Source organism: Aulonocara sp. 'chitande type north' Nkhata Bay, linkage group LG9 (assembly GCF_057382095.1).
Source record: "Aulonocara sp. 'chitande type north' Nkhata Bay isolate Kocher_YH1m ecotype deep benthic linkage group LG9, A_spYH_male_GT1.1, whole genome shotgun sequence".
Lineage (NCBI taxonomy): Eukaryota > Metazoa > Chordata > Actinopteri > Cichliformes > Cichlidae > Aulonocara > Aulonocara sp. 'chitande type north' Nkhata Bay.
This window is the reverse complement of record NC_141352.1, coordinates 8,155,832-8,171,355: the sequence shown is the minus strand read 5'-3', so window position 1 is coordinate 8,171,355 and position 15,524 is coordinate 8,155,832. Positions and strand designations below refer to the sequence as shown.

Sequence of the window (15,524 nt, the reverse complement as noted above, 5' to 3'; positions counted from 1 at the left end):
CACCTGAGGGATGCAGGTGCTGCTCTGGTTTGGAGGTGGCTGCTGAGAAGCAGCAGAACATGGACGGACAGTTTCAGCTGCTTTTTGTTCTTTGTATTATTATTGTAACACAGATGTAACTGTGAGCAGGTGTCACAGGACCAGCTCTGTTTACTGTCATGCAGACACACTGAGTGTGTACATGAGTGAACACGGCCTCAAACCTGTGAGCACACACGGACGTTTCAGCTAAGATTGTTTCTCTGTGATCGTCTTCTTCTTTTGTTTCAGTTTTTACTTTAGTTTGAGTCAAATTGAAGCCAGTGAAGCTTTGACTCTTCTGTCGTCGCCCACCTGAAGCTCGTGTAAAGTCATGTAAAGACTCAGTGGACGAGTCCACGTGGTCACAGCAAACAGACGGACACACGGCCGCTCGCTATTTGCTGATGAAGCTTACGTCGCTCTGACCTGAGCGCTCTGTGGAGGACGTGTAAATACAATGGAGGACTGAGTGTAACCTGTAGGGCAGCCTCAGCAGCCTGCAGAGCCGGTTTCGCAGCCTCCAGTTTGGACTCTGCTGCCATTTTATCGGCTTCGATCTCGTCCACGATGAGCTGAGCTTTATCCTTCACCTTCTGCACCTGCTGCTTCACCTGTAACCACAGAGCGGGGCATTAAACAGCTAGCTGACTCCGCCCACTTGTAAAGCTCCCGGTTTACATGTAATTAAAAGAAAAATGCCAATGAAGACTGTGTAGCACAAACGGAGGACGTCAGAGGTTCACCCCAGAGTCAGACTCATCTGTGACCATCACTCAACGTTTCACATGTTGTTTCCTCGTCGCTCTGCACTTCTGTTCAGTAACATGATGACAAACAGCGTCTGAGGCTCCTTCACGTTAGCTTTATGTTTCATAACAGACTAATAAACCTTTCAGACGCGTCTCGCTCGCTAACAGGAAACATGTTTTTTCACCTTTTCGGCAGCCTGAGCTTTGGCCGTGACCTCCTGCAGGACCTGGTCTGCCCTCTGGGAGGCGACGGCGAGCTCCTTCTCCTTCACCAGCAGCTCCTCAGAGAGCTGAGACACCGACTGCTCCGCCTCCATCAGTTTACAGAGACCTGCAGGAAGCATCACAAGCATGCGCAGCATCAGCTCGCCTCTCCACCTGAGACAGGAAGTACAGGACGGTTTAGCCCCTCCCATCAAACCATGCTCACCTGTCTGCATGCGCTCGGCCAGCGTGCCGACGTGAGCGATCTTCTCTGTGTAGACCAGCTTGTAGCTGTCGATGAAGGACAGGTAGGACTTTGGCGTCACAAACGTCTGGCGGCGGAAACGCTCGAAATACTCGCCACACTTCTCTGCCACCAGGTCCTGTGAACATCTCGGTCATGTGATCAGTCCGCTCAATACGCTGGCAATTATAAGCTACCAGATTATTGTGGGAGCGCTACCTGGAAGGTTCCCATGGTAACCACAATGCTTTGCTTGACGTCCTCTGAGCAGCGGAGGTCCTGGTACTGAGACAGGAAGTGATGCGATACAGCGATGAGGGCGTCCTGAGGCCAACGCTGGAACCAGTCCACTGTGCAGCCGGAAATCAGACCTGGGAACTGTTCAGGGCAGAGGTCAAAGGTCACTGATGAGAAACAGTAATTCTTAGGAGGACGGAGCCTTTGGCTCCACCAGCTTACATCATCATCAGGGTCATGTGACCAGTGAACCTGAGTCCTCGCCGCACCTTTAAGGCACGAGAGCGGAACTTCTCCCCGACAGGCGAGAAACAGAGGACCACGTGGAGGTTGCTCCGCACGCGGGACAGGAAAAAGTCGTAGAGGTTCTCGGGCGTCGGCGGGCGGCGAGGATGCTGGCGCTTCATCACGGGAATCAGGTCCTGAGTGATGTCATCCAGCTCGTCTCGAGCAAACAGGTTGGAAACTTCACCGCTCGCCAGGACGTTGTTCATGTATTCTGCAGGAGAGGAGACAGGAGTCAGAAAACAAGACGGGCCCTGACCCCATGACCTCCTGACCTCTGACCTTTGCTTCCATCAGCAGGACAAACAAACAGTGTAAAAAAATCAGTTTTCCTCCTTTTACATTCAGACTTCCTGATATTTCACATGATGATTCACATGAACAGATAAAGTTTGAGCTGATGTTTGTTCTGCTGTGGTGCAAACTAAAGACGTGAGCGAGTTTCATCATCTGTGAATCATCAAAGCTGTCAGCTGATCGTTGGCACCCAGGAAAGCTTCTTCTTTGATGTCATTGTCGCTGAACAGGAAGGTGACGCCTTTCCCGCGCTGACCGGCGATCCGATACAGAGACTTCAGATCCTCCAGCAGGTTACTGCTGCCGTACGACCTGCAGCACACACACACACACACGCACGCACGCACGCGCACGCACGCACGCACGCGCACGCACGCACGCACGCACGCACGCACACACACACACACACACACTTATACTGTAAGTAACACAGAGAAACCCCAACACTCAGACGATCCCCTCTGAAGGAAAAACTCCCTTTCAGCAGGAAGAAAATTCCTTTTTATTGTGTTAAATATTTGTTGGGGGCAGAATGTTCGAAAAGTAAATGAATGTCTTCCTCCGTCACCCCCAACAGGTGGTGGCAGATGGCCCCGCCCCTCCCTGAGCCTGGTTCTGCTTCTGTTCTTCCTGTTAAAAGGGAGTTTTTCCTTCCCACTGTCACCAAGTGCTTGTTCACAGGGGGTCGTCTGATTGGTGGTGTTATTGTAGGGTCTTTATCTTACAGTATAAACACAGTGAGGCGGCTGTTGTTTAATTTGCTGCTATATAAATAAAATAGTTTATCACAGAACTTCATTTACAGACTTTCTTCTGCGGGTTTGTGAGGAGTTCTGCCTGAAAGGGAGGAGTGTGAATATCTTGTGGATGAGGGACACTGGATTATGATTGGACGAGTGGTGATTGGACGAGCGCTGATTGGACGAGCGGTGATTGGACGAGTGGTGATTGGACGAGTGGTGATTGGACGAGTGTTGATTGGACGAGCGTTGATTGGACGAGCGTTGATTGGACGAGCGTTGATTGGACGAGCGCTGATTGGACGAGCGCTGATTGGACGAGCGCTGATTGGACGAGCGCTGATTGGACGAGTGGTGATTGGACGAGTGGTGATTGGACGAGCGCTGATTGGACGAGCGGTGATTGGACGAGTGTTGATTGGACGAGTGGTGATTGGACGAGTGGTGATTGGACGAGTGTTGATTGGACGAGTGTTGATTGGACGAGTGGTGATTGGACGAGCGCTGATTGGACGAGCGTTGATTGGACGAGTGGTGATTGGACGAGTGGTGATTGGACGAGCGCTGATTGGACGAGCGGTGATTGGACGAGTGGTGATTGGACGAGCGCTGATTGGACGAGTGCTGATTGGACGAGCGGTGATTGGACGAGCGGTGATTGGACGAGCGGTGATTGGACGAGTGCTGATTGGACGAGTGGTGGGTCACTGAGACTGTGTCCCACCACCTGTTTAGACTTCTGCCCAGTGAGTTTGTTTTTCACACCTGACTTATTTGTGTTTATTTTCCGTTGGTCACGATGAATCGCAGGAAGCACACACCTGCTCAGTGTGATCTGGAAGGTTTGGTATCCTGCGATGAATGACGCGAGCCTCGTCAGGCTCTGCTTCCCCGACCCGCCCACCCCGACCAGCAGGGCGTTTCCTTGTGGCGTCCTCAGGATGCGTGAGATCCTCATCAGGTGGATCATCGCGTCCTGTCGTTGGACCACACACAGAGGGTCACCATCAGCTGATATGAACAAAGGTCATGGTGAAGAGTGTGACAGGAGTCATCATCACCTTGAAGAAGACCAGATCCATGGCTCCGCCTCTCACCGCCTCGTTGTACTGCTGCTGAAAAGCCGACAGCCGCTCTGCCAGAAGGTCCAGCGATGGGATTGGCTCGTACACCTGTCAATCATATCAGTGTCCACACTTAGAAACCATCAGAAAACTATCCAACACTGAGGGACCTGAAGACTTTAGCTGTGTCCCAAAACGTCGGCTCCATCCTTCGGAGGACCCGGCCTTCGCGGTCTACGTGGATTAATTAGAGTAATATTAAAACTCAGCGGCCGCCATTGTTGGAAACTGGAATTGGCTGGGCCGCGCTATGAATTCTGGGATATGGTGGGCCACGAAGGACAAACCCGACCCATCCTTTAGGCCGCATTTGAAGGAGTCGACGAATTGGGACAGCCTTCGCTGCCTGGCGGTGACGTAATCGGCCTTCGAACGCAGCCTCCGGAGGATGCAGCCGGCGTTTTGGGACACAGCTTTAGTCTCTTTTCATTTTTGCTGGACTTTATTTAACTTATGACTAAATAAAAAATTCACTTTAATAAAAATATTAAAATAAATCAGATTCTGAGACCTTCGGAGCCTCCAGCTCAGCGTCTTCAGGTTCATCTCCCGTCGCCTCCGGGGCTTCACGCAGGAAGTCCACAAAGCAGCTGTTCCACTGAGCATGCTCAGTCAGAGCTCTCCCATGATCCTCCACTGTGACCTGAGGGAGAGGAGCGTTAGATACAGTCCAGAAGATTTACTCACTGCTGTTTGTGCCGCACTTTAAATAAAAAGTTGTTGTTGTCTCATGAGATAAGTTCCTGTATCATCTTTAATCTGTCGGCTCTGATTCCAGAGACGTTTATTGGACAACAATGTTTTTATTTTGCACTGAAAATTCAGTTTTACACAGAAAACGTGAATCAAACCAAGAAAACAGAAGCAGGAAGTAAAACACATGACTGAACACAGAGTCAGGTGGAAACAATCAGGGCGAGAAAAACACAACGACAGGAAGTAAAAGCAGACACACAAAAAGAGACAAACACAGAACACAAAGGGTGACAAAGACGCAACACGAGAGCCGGCAGAAGCCGACCAAAGATGTAACGATGACGTTCATATAGCTGCTGATTTCATTCCTGAACAAAAGCCTGATATCAGAGAAATAAAGATTATTCTGAACTGTGACTCATGCAAAGCTCCTCTGGTAGCAAATCATCTGTAAAAGAACAAAATATTTGAGATTGGGATCATTTATTGTCACGTCCAGGGTTAATGAAGCTGCCAGTTTGGAATCTTTTATTTGACGAGCAAATTTCCTAAAAATGGATCAACTATATCTCCCAGAAATCCCCTTCTCTTAGTTTTCAGTATTATTAACATTTATTGAGTTATTTAGTGTAAAAAGGAAACTCAGTCTTTGCCAAAACAAGCAGCAGGTCATGTTCTTTCTGTTCTGTAAGCTGTGACTGAGGGCCACAGTGCTGATGTCAGAGCGCACACACCGCCTCCACGATGCTGCCGAACGCTCGTCTGTCGCCGCTGTCGACGAATCGATCGGCGATCGCTCTGCAGCACTCGTGATGGAAGAGAGCGGAGAGGAGCTCAGAGCTCTGACACACCTCCGACTTCACCGTGAGGATCCCCTGAAACACACAGGGACTCGTTCACGTCGCCGGGTCAGAGAGTTGCTTCAGGATAAATGTACGAGTGAGAAAGTCTCAGCAAAAAGGACAAAACGTTTATTCAGGATTAAAAGAAGAAGAAATAAAACCATGTGTGATTTTTCCTACCTGCCAGATTCTGCTGAGGTCACGCAGGTTGAAGATGTAGTGAAACTTTGCAGGAGACGGTAACATCTGAGGAGAGAGAAGATCACATGTGAGAAACATCCACAGACTGAATGCAAACAAAATCAAGTCAAGCAAAGTTCATCAACATGTCAAATTTGTTCGGGTGCCTGGGTCGTCGAGCCAGAGTTTGCAGTTTGACATTATTATTGATCATTTCTGGTCTTTTGCTTTCTTTGTTAGAGTTCTCTGTCTATGGTTTCTGTGTCCATAGCTGCTCTGTCTCCCCTCGTCGAGGCTGCGTCTGTGTTGTTTCCTGAGAAGTTCTGCTTTGTGTTCTTTTTCTCTCCCTCTGTCGCCTGGGCGGAGCTCATTGTGGGCTCCGCCTTTGGCCTACATACCTGGGAGATGATCAACACCCGCGTCTCATTAACTGGCCTCTACTAAAGGGAAGAAGCCAGGCTGCTCTTCGCTGGATCGTTGCTTGACCTGTGTCGGTGAAATCCCGGCTTGGACACTACAGTCTAGTTCCCGCGTCTCAGCTTCTTGTGTTAACGCTTTTGTTTCCTGTGTACAGACCCCCTGGACCTGCTCTCGTTCCCTACGGAGTTTCTGCTGCGAGAGAGGAGTGAATGACTGGTGAAGAGGAGTGAGAGTGTTGCCCTGCTTTTCCCCGTGGATTCCCTGGAGCCCTGATCCCCGCACGCTTGTATATAGCACTGAGTCCCTGTCACACATTTCACCTGGTGTTTGTGAGGAAAAGCCTTCTGTTCTTCCTCTGAGCAAGGAGTCCTGCATTTGAGTCCCCCAGTGACCGGAACATTTCCTCTTTTACTTTAACACGAGACTCTTTCAACGTGTCTGCTTCTGCCTCCTCGTGTCGTCAGCCCTGATTTGTCCAGCTGTGTTTCCCTCCTGTCTCCCTGATTGCTCCCTATGTGGATTTAAGCCCTGTGTTTCCTCCCTCATCTCACACTGTGTTATGTCTCCTATCTTGCCTTCACGTGACAAAATTGGCATCAGGTGTTTGAAAATCTGAATCTGTGCAGTAAATGTGACCTTCAAATGAAAAGCAGAGACATTTAATCTCCATCATCATTAAATGAAGGGGTGAACTAATCACGAGCAGAGATCTGATACATCCTGGATGAAGTTTGATGATGACTTTGATTATCAAGTATTGATTATCCTGATTAGAACAAAGTCCCTCCTCATGTCCTCCTAATATATGAGAATTTACCTGAGAAAAGCTCAGAGGGGATCTTTCAGTGATCATCAGCTGCTTTAAATATAATTTTTTAATGACTGTTTATAAAGAATTAAATACATTTTAGCCTTCTTTTATTCTGAAGGTCCGATTTGATCTTATTTAAAAAACAAACCTTCGCCTTCACGGCCTGCCACACCCGCCTGGTGGTGGGGACGAGGGCGGCGGCGAGCTGGCACACCGGGCCGGGGAAGCCTCTCTCTGGGCAGAAGTAGCCCTGAGCCACAGTGCCAAAGATCTTATCGATGGAGGAGTTGGAGGGCAGCGTGCAGTTAAAGATGGAGAACTGGCGCTTCAGACGCTGAGGGATGTCGTTCCGACCGCCGCCGGGGTGAATCATGGCTGCCACCAGCTGGTAAACATCATTACACACATCAGTCAGTCACAGAGCAGATGATCTAACATCATCATCATCTCTCTGTTTATGATTTAAAACTTTTGAAGGAATCCCTCAAACCAACAGGTTTGTGTTCACTTCCTATATTTCCCTCCACTTCATTAGGTACAGCTGTGATACTCCAGTATATCTGTAGCGTCCTCCTGCCTTTGCTCACAGCAACCTTCATCAGTCTGTCATCATGGAAACATCCAGAATGTGCCACAGCGCTCCAACCACAGCCAAACTTCACCTGAACATCCACCACAGTGATGAACTCTCCTGGACGATCCAGGCTGTAGAAACCTCCCTGCTCCATCAGCTGACGCACGATCTCATTGGTTATCTGAGTGAGATGTGGGGGCGTGTCAGAGATACAATAATCTGATTGGTTACATGCATATCAAAGAGAACAGGGTGGGGGAAAAACTGAGCTGATTGGTTATTTGTGATGTGAGGTGGAGGTTATTCTGTGAGAAACAAAGAGGTAAGCTAGCAAAGGTTTGACCAATCACAGAGAGCCTGAAGCCCACCTGGTCGCCCCATTCGTTGATTACGGGCATGTTGATGTCGTCTATGAAGACGGTCATCCTGCGTCCGGCCGGCGGCCCGTAGGTGGTGCCCATGCGTTTGTCGATGTAGCTCTCGAGCGTCCTCTGGAACATGCCGGGCAGCGTGGCCGAAGAGAAGTTCACCGTCTTACTGAGGTGGAGCTCTGGGTCGAGCTTTCCAGTGTAGCCCTACAGGGGGAGCCAGAGAGCAAGCTGCATGCTGTAGCCTGTGCTAGCCTGTGCTGGTGAACGGTTGAGCGCACTCTTACTTTAATCATGACGGTCTTGGCTGTTCCTTGCTCTCCGATCAGCAGCACGGCCTTCCTCTGCTTCATGATGGTCTGCATCAGGAAGTCCGTCCTCACGTTGTCTACGTTGGGAACCAGGATGGACGAGTAGTCAGGGACGTGGTCTTTGGGGTAGACATACTCTGGGACCTGATCAGAACCATAAACACAGAACATGCATGCAGCATGCTGACTTCATTCTCTGCGATTAACACTCAGGAGAAACATAGAGTCCTCTCACCTTGTTGGACCAGTGCTCCCAGTCTCCCTGCTCACTGACGGTGAACTCAAAGATGGTCTGGTTGTCCTGAGTGGGTGGCAGGTCCAGAGATGAGCTGTGGGCCTTTGAGACAAAAACACCTTTCAACTCAAATGGAATATTTATATCCATTTCCAACCAGATATATCCTTTAAAAACCTTTTTTTAAAGTCCCATGTGACTCGTTTGCTCCAGCCGTGGAGGCCGTGGTGTTCAGGATTGTGATAACAGAGCTGGACTGACTCATTTCCAGATGAGTGACCCTTTGTTAGACGTCTTTTCCCGTTTTGCTTGGAACCAGTCAAAGTTTGATTGGTTTGGTATCTAAACTTAATAAAGTGGGTGCTGATCATCAGTCTGTGAACTGGGGATCATTTTCTTTCTAATGTGACAGGCTCTTCAAATGGCACTGGTGTCACTGGGTCCAAGGTTGTACTGCAAACTTTTTTTCTTTTAGCATAAAATGGTGAAACTGTTCTAGATTAGGAGCAGACGTCAGTGTGTTGGAAAAGTGGTACGAGAATCTGACCAGGACCGTGGGTAGGTCATAGCCTTAATCCTAGCCCTCTACTTAAGGGTGGGGGCGGGTAAAGGTGAGTAATCCCGCCTCTGTAGACGGTAAATATTCACACTACGGGTTCATTTGATTTGAAAACGAGGTTTGTTATGGAGTCAAAGAAAACTTTCACACACCTTCAGGAAGGCCTCCATCTTGGCTCTGTCATCCAGCTCCAGCAGTGCACCCAGAGACCACATGACCGCAAAGACAAACATGCGTCCCACATGATCATGGCCACCCTGTTTGTCCTGCGCTGCGGGGAGCAAACCCTGAAAGCACAAATATGAAAAATAACCAAACAAAAGGGCAACAAGAACTTGGAAGACTCAGATTCTAGTTTTTCTGGTGTTTTACTGCTGTGTCCTACCTGCAGCAGGTCAATAGTCTGTTTGATGTACATACACTCCAGCACCTGCATCTTAGGGGACACAGCAGTGAAGACAAAGTCCAACAAGTCCTGAAACAGAAGAATACAAAACTAACCTTTAGCTTTCCTGCTGTCTGATGATTTCTTTACCTTCAAGGTTGATGCATTTCTAATCTCTGCTTACAACGTCATCAGTAACTGATGTTTGGCTACATGGGTGCTGGAAACAAGCGATAAACACCAAACTGAACAGACTTTAATGGTCAAGTGCTAAAAACTGCAGTTCCTCTAACAGCCACCAGAGGTGGATGGGGTAACAGGGTAACATGTCCAACGTTACAGCAGAAATAAACGTGTTTACAGCGGGTAAGAAAACCTGTTTGTTGTCTATAGCAGTGTTCATGTCAAGTTCACTATGATTAATTATGGAGCTCATCAGGGTCCTGTGCTGGGACCAGTTTGAGTCACAGTGCACTTGCTTCTCCTCGTTTCTCCTTCTTTTGTGTAATATTGGAGAGTCTGTGGCCAACAACACAAAGTGCTTGGAGGTGATAGTTGTTGTGAATTGGTGCTACATAAATAAAACTGAAGAGAATTGAATAAAGAAGCTTTGATCCTTGTTTGCTGAGTTCAGATGAGGTTATTTTATGGTTCACTGCTTTGCCGCTCCTTTGTTGTGTATGTTTGACCAGGTGGTAACATCTTATCAATATTAAAGTGATAAATAAGTCTAATTGTATCCCGGCGGCTCTCACCTGGTAGCAGCAGTCGAAGCAGTGTTTCAGAGCGCTGGCCTGCTGCTCTGCTAGTTTCTGTAACCAGGCCTGCAGGACGGGCCTCCAGCTGAGCACTGACGAGCTCATGAACACCATCCCGTTCCTGGACACGGTGGCTGGGGAGGCGTTGTCGATGTTGTGGGGCTCAAAGACAATCTGAGGGAAGAATATAAAATATATGGGCTGACTTGACCTCGATGCATCTCCGGTTTCTGATCATGATGTTTGTGGATTATGTCAAACTGCACCACAGTGACTGTCTGGCTGAAGTGAGGTGAGCTTTGTTTGTTTTGCTTTGACCTTGCAGCAGGGAGCCATGGGGATTCGATCGCCATTCGCCAGCGTCAGAGTTTTGTTGTCGTCTAAAACAGAGTTCAGATTCTCGATCCAGATGGCATCCACCGGACCATCCAGCACAATCCAGATGTATTCCCCCTGACACACACACACACACACGTACATATACATCTGCACTGGAGCATCATGAATGTAGGGAACATGTTGAGCTTCCATCAACCTTTTTGCCTTTCAGAGTTTTCCTCCACAGTGTGGAGAAAATGCCGTCCGTCCAGTCGTTGGTGGTCACGTCCAGCATGCCGAACATCTGCGAGGCTGTGATGGCTTTCGGGTTCATCCTCATCTCTCGGTGGGGCGAGCCGCACTCAGACATGGCCTTCATCAGCGTGTGGACGCACGCCGTCTTCCCAGCACCGCTCGGACCCAGCGTCATCATACCTGCACGAGCACAGGACAGCTCGACTCCCATGTGTGCTGAAGACTCTTTAGCATTGCCATCAGTGTGTCTGTGACCTCAGCATTACTGAACACTGGTTGTATATAAAATAAAGATTTGTGCACCAGAAGCTTTTTAAACTTTTATATACCAAATTATATTATATAACATTTACGTTTTTAATAAGCTGTTGGTTTCTAAGTGTGTAATATCCTGTTACTATATCCACAGTAAGTGTGGGTTATGTTGTTGTGACAGCAGCCAAAGACAGATTGTGTTAGTGTTGTGTTTAACAGCGTTAATGGAGCTATAATGTTGTGAAACTCTGTGTACATGTAGAATAATAACCTGCACTCAACACTGTTTAAACCTCATGTTGAGGAGAAAGTTAGCAAACCTTTGCAGCACTTTGTAATCACATTAGACTGATGAGTCTAAACGTGCAGTTTATGTGTTTAATGACCATAGAAACTCATGTTGAGCCTGCTTTCCACTAATTTACACTGGAACTGTAAATGAAGCTGAGTGGCGAGACGAGAAAGACTAATTAATGTGTCACTGCGTCCAGATAATTGTGATCTTCACCATGTCGGACTCTCTGCGTCTCATAGAGCTGGACCAGTTTGAGGATCCAGGGCTGGTGAGGGATCAGACCGGCCTGCTGAGCCTGATTAAAGATGGCCAACTCCAAGTCTGGATAACCGGCTTTATCCAGAACTGCAGAGGGGGATGAAGGAAAAGCACACAGTATGAGAGCCGTCGTGTACTCATGGAGCCTCTGCTAGTGTGTTTCAGTGTTATGTGAAAGAAACGTACCAATGCCAGGAAACAGGTCATTGATCAGACTCATAAACAGAGGCTCGTCCTCGTCCACCTGCAGAAAGTCACACAAGCAATCAGGATGGCTGACTGTGGCAAGGACAAGGGCTCCTCCTAGTGGGCAACTCTAACAGTCTGATAATAATGAAATGACAACTTTAAACATAAAGTCTAATTTCTGCATTTATTACTAACACACGCACCAGTTTGGAGAGGTTCATGTCCCTCAGGACCCTCATCACCACGGTCTTCTCTGGTTCTGACGGGTTAGATCGCTTCACAGCTCCCAACGTCCTCAAAACCGACAAAATGTTCCTCAGACCGAAATCATAATGGACCTGGTAAGAAAGACCAGAGAAGTATAAATAATAATATAACTAAATGCATGAGTAACAGTTTACAAAGAAGGGCAACGGAGAAATGAGAAAATCCATCAAGGAGGACAGGATGTGTGGTGGTTACAGCTGCAGGATCACCCACCTGTTTGGACAGCTGCTCCTCACACAGTTTGTAGAGGGTGTAGAACTTCCTGCTTAGGACTTGGTTGTCACGGAAACCAGCACTGGCCAATTTAACCCTCATGATGATGGCTCGGTCCGGGACCATCATGGCTACCGTGCGGAACTGAATCTTCAGGTTTTCAGGCAGCTCCTGACGGCCGGCGTAACCGGGATTCTGGAAAACCGAGAAGTTACTAGAACTTTCTGAGCGGAGGAACATCAGCACGCTCAGTGCTGGACCTGTGGCTCACTGTAGTTACTGAGCTGCCTTCATGTATCCACAACTGCTCACCTAAAGAACACTGAATACTGAACAGTGCATTGTTTCATATGCAGAGTGACTCTGATGATTTATCGTTGACTTATACTAACACCAGAGTGTTCATTAGATCAGAGGTACCATGGTGAGGAAGATGCCGAACTCGGGATCCATGTCGACCACATCTCCGTCGGTGAAGACGAACTGCTTCTTCTTGTTCTTCTTACACTGCAGCACGATGTAGATCTGCTGGGCGGCGACAGAAAGCACCGGCAGCTCGATGCGGTTAAACTCATCGAAGCAGCCCCAGGCTCCGGACTGAGCCAGACCTGCAGACACAGCACTGCACTTTCAGATCAGCATTTTGATAGAACGATCACATGTTTATTACATGTTAAGAAGATGCTGTGACTTATGTATCATACAGAGTTATGTATCATAGAAGAGTGGGCGACTGGCCTCCACTGACTTCCACACTTTTGTCTCTGACTCAGGAGAAACATGTCTTCATGAGGATCTGCAGCTCTGGCATGGCTCTGTATTTAAGAACAGCTAATGAACATTTGTTCCAGGTTCCCAGATACCACAGACAACGGCTGTGGGTCCATGTTAGGTAGTGAACCTCTGCAGAGCCCTGTCCTGTCAGAGCGGGCCGGGCCTCGTGGTTGACTAACCTCTCTTCTACTCAGTGGGTTGATAAGATGGTGACAACAGCAGGACAATATTTCCAGTGTCCACCATCCACACACTCACACACCTTTGTAGATGCGTCCCAGTCCTCTGTAGTCCATCTGGTCCGAACAGTTAAAGACCACCACATACTTCCCCAGACAGCGACCCATGTCTTTAGTGGTCTCCGTTTTACCTGCAAACAAACACACACACACACAACCACAGCAGCATGCAAGAGTTCAGCTTCATTTTACACACACACACACACACACACACACACACACACACACACACGCACACACACACGCACACGCACACACACACACATTACCTGTTCCTGCTGGTCCGGCCGGAGCTCCGCCCATACTCATCCCCAGAGCCTGGGACAGAGTGATGTAACACCTGCACAGATGTTCAGTGTTTGTGAATCAGTCAGTCCACAGGCGTCAGTCAGTGAGGCTGGAGTGTGTGTACCTGTCTGTCAGCGGGGTGATGACCAGCCTGTCTGTGCAGCCCAGGTATTCATTACAGTAACTGAACTCCACATCTGTGATCTGGATGACACATCTGTCCGTCTCCTCCAGGAAGTAAAACCTCGACTGTTTCTGCCATTCAAAGTCTGAAGCCGACCGCACGTTCATCCTCACCTGACAAACACAAAGTCATATGACCCACTCTGACAGACACTATCAAAAGTATTTAGATGTTTGTTTATATGTTTGCTCTTTTGTTCACCAGATCATCGAAAATGTCTCTCTGGTGGACGTGGATGGTGATCAGCGTCTCATATTTGGTCCTCTCGTTCCTGCTCAGCTCTCGAGTCGTCATGTCGATGAGCTCATTGAGGAGGTTCAGGAACTTCTGATTGGTCGTTTGCATGATCTGACAACCAATAAGATGGGGGCAGTCAGGAGAGAAGAATAACACGATAACACCCTGTAAATAATCACCATAGCCTTAATTATATTCTATCTTATTTTATTTAGAGAGCTCGAAATCACAACAGAAGTTGCCTCAAGACTCTTCTGTCCCACACGGGCTTGAGTGTAGCCTTTTGACCCAAACCACAGTTTTCCTTTTCTTTTTGTACCAACCAACTTGGAGGGTTGGTTTGGTTACCCAGCTACGGGGTTTGGTTGTGTTAACTGGATTCTGACTGAAACACAATTAAAACAAAACGCACTTACCTGAAAAGTGGAAGAGAGAACACGATGAACACAAAGAAACGGCATTGACTTGTTACTAAAAGAGCCAATCTCTTAATTCTGCATAAATTCAAGCCGTAATTACTGACTGTTTCTTTCTGCTGTAGAGTTGAGTTTTAACTGAGAGTCTGTAGGAAGCATATTCAGAGCAATTATCTGACCAATAATGTGGCTGCTGTGATGTTAATTGACTGTCCAACAATAGTTTCAGTGAGGGTGATTCTGTGGTTTGTGTTGGACATTACCGTAGATTACGACGTAGCAGACACAGTCAAAGTGATGCAGCATTACTGGATAACTTTAGATCTCCACCCTCTTACATAAATATGGTCACGTTTGGCTCAAATTGAGGCATAAAAGCACCTTCTTGTCAGACTTGCTGAGGACAAGTGCTTCTTCTGCGTCTCTAGTCCAGATCATCTGGATTCCTAGCAGGCCAATCTGAGCCGGGAACGCCGACTGGAACTCCAGAAGCTTAAAGGCGGAGTCACTAATGGCCAGGTAAGCCTGACGGATGATAGCATGGAGGGTTCCCCTCACCCCAGCTAGCAGCTCTCCTAACCACACCTCCACATTCCCCTGCAAGTGGAGGTGAGATGCTGATTGATAAAAGGATTCAGTTTAAGGGAAAAGTAACGGGGAACTTACTGGGAGGTCTCCATGAGGAGGTGAGATTACCTGTGCCAGGACTGGCTGCCTCAGCTCCACAGTTTCTCCTTCTTGGGACTGGAAACTGATCATCTGGTCGTAGATTTTCTCATTGAAAACAACTCTGTTAACGTTATCGAACAGACTGAGCAGATGAGCCTGACAGACACAGAGCGAGGAAGCAGATTCAATGTCATGATCAGAGGAAGGAAGAAACTCAGCAGCAGGAGTGAAGCTGAAGCATCAGACAGCAAATACAAACCCATCAGATCTGAAAACTGTGAGCTGCAAAGTGTCACCTGTAAAGTGTGTCACCTGTATGATGTGTCACCTGTACAATGTGTCACCTGTATAGTGTGTCACCTGTATAGTGTGTCACCTGTAAAGTGCCTCACCTGTAAAGTGTGTCACCGGTATAGTGTGTCACCTGTAAAGTGTGTCACCTGTATAACATGTCACCTGTAAAGTGTGTCACCTGTACAATGTGTCACCTGTATGATGTGTCACCTGTATAGTGTGTCACCTGTAAAGTGTGTCACCTGTAAAGTGTGTCACCTGTAAAGTGCCTCACCTGTAAAGTGTGTCACCTGTACAATGTGTCACCTGTAAAGTGTGTCACCTGTACAATGT

The 15,524-nt window shown here is 48.0% G+C and overlaps 1 protein-coding gene across 1 annotated transcript in view; it reads right to left on the bottom strand.

Annotated features, from left to right (window-relative positions):
- Positions 1-15,524, bottom strand: part of dnah5l (dynein, axonemal, heavy chain 5 like) — a 72,778-nt gene that overhangs the window by 14,806 nt on the left and 42,448 nt on the right. The window contains exons 36-67 of the mRNA XM_086305396.1: positions 14,925-15,053; positions 14,610-14,825; positions 13,777-13,923; positions 13,516-13,688; positions 13,373-13,443; positions 13,127-13,234; positions 12,511-12,698; positions 12,091-12,285; positions 11,814-11,948; positions 11,608-11,665; positions 11,377-11,508; positions 10,576-10,793; positions 10,359-10,493; positions 10,038-10,214; positions 9,283-9,372; positions 9,050-9,184; positions 8,339-8,440; positions 8,080-8,247; positions 7,793-7,999; positions 7,513-7,605; positions 6,999-7,235; positions 5,620-5,685; positions 5,332-5,472; positions 4,413-4,544; positions 3,839-3,949; positions 3,599-3,753; positions 2,228-2,349; positions 1,725-1,954; positions 1,438-1,596; positions 1,201-1,357; positions 956-1,101; positions 498-632 (exon numbers count right to left, since the gene is read on the bottom strand). Of these exons, the coding sequence (XP_086161522.1) occupies positions 498-632; positions 956-1,101; positions 1,201-1,357; positions 1,438-1,596; positions 1,725-1,954; positions 2,228-2,349; positions 3,599-3,753; positions 3,839-3,949; positions 4,413-4,544; positions 5,332-5,472; positions 5,620-5,685; positions 6,999-7,235; positions 7,513-7,605; positions 7,793-7,999; positions 8,080-8,247; positions 8,339-8,440; positions 9,050-9,184; positions 9,283-9,372; positions 10,038-10,214; positions 10,359-10,493; positions 10,576-10,793; positions 11,377-11,508; positions 11,608-11,665; positions 11,814-11,948; positions 12,091-12,285; positions 12,511-12,698; positions 13,127-13,234; positions 13,373-13,443; positions 13,516-13,688; positions 13,777-13,923; positions 14,610-14,825; positions 14,925-15,053 (4,668 nt within the window). The remainder of the gene's footprint in view (positions 1-497; positions 633-955; positions 1,102-1,200; positions 1,358-1,437; positions 1,597-1,724; positions 1,955-2,227; positions 2,350-3,598; positions 3,754-3,838; positions 3,950-4,412; positions 4,545-5,331; positions 5,473-5,619; positions 5,686-6,998; positions 7,236-7,512; positions 7,606-7,792; positions 8,000-8,079; positions 8,248-8,338; positions 8,441-9,049; positions 9,185-9,282; positions 9,373-10,037; positions 10,215-10,358; positions 10,494-10,575; positions 10,794-11,376; positions 11,509-11,607; positions 11,666-11,813; positions 11,949-12,090; positions 12,286-12,510; positions 12,699-13,126; positions 13,235-13,372; positions 13,444-13,515; positions 13,689-13,776; positions 13,924-14,609; positions 14,826-14,924; positions 15,054-15,524) is intronic.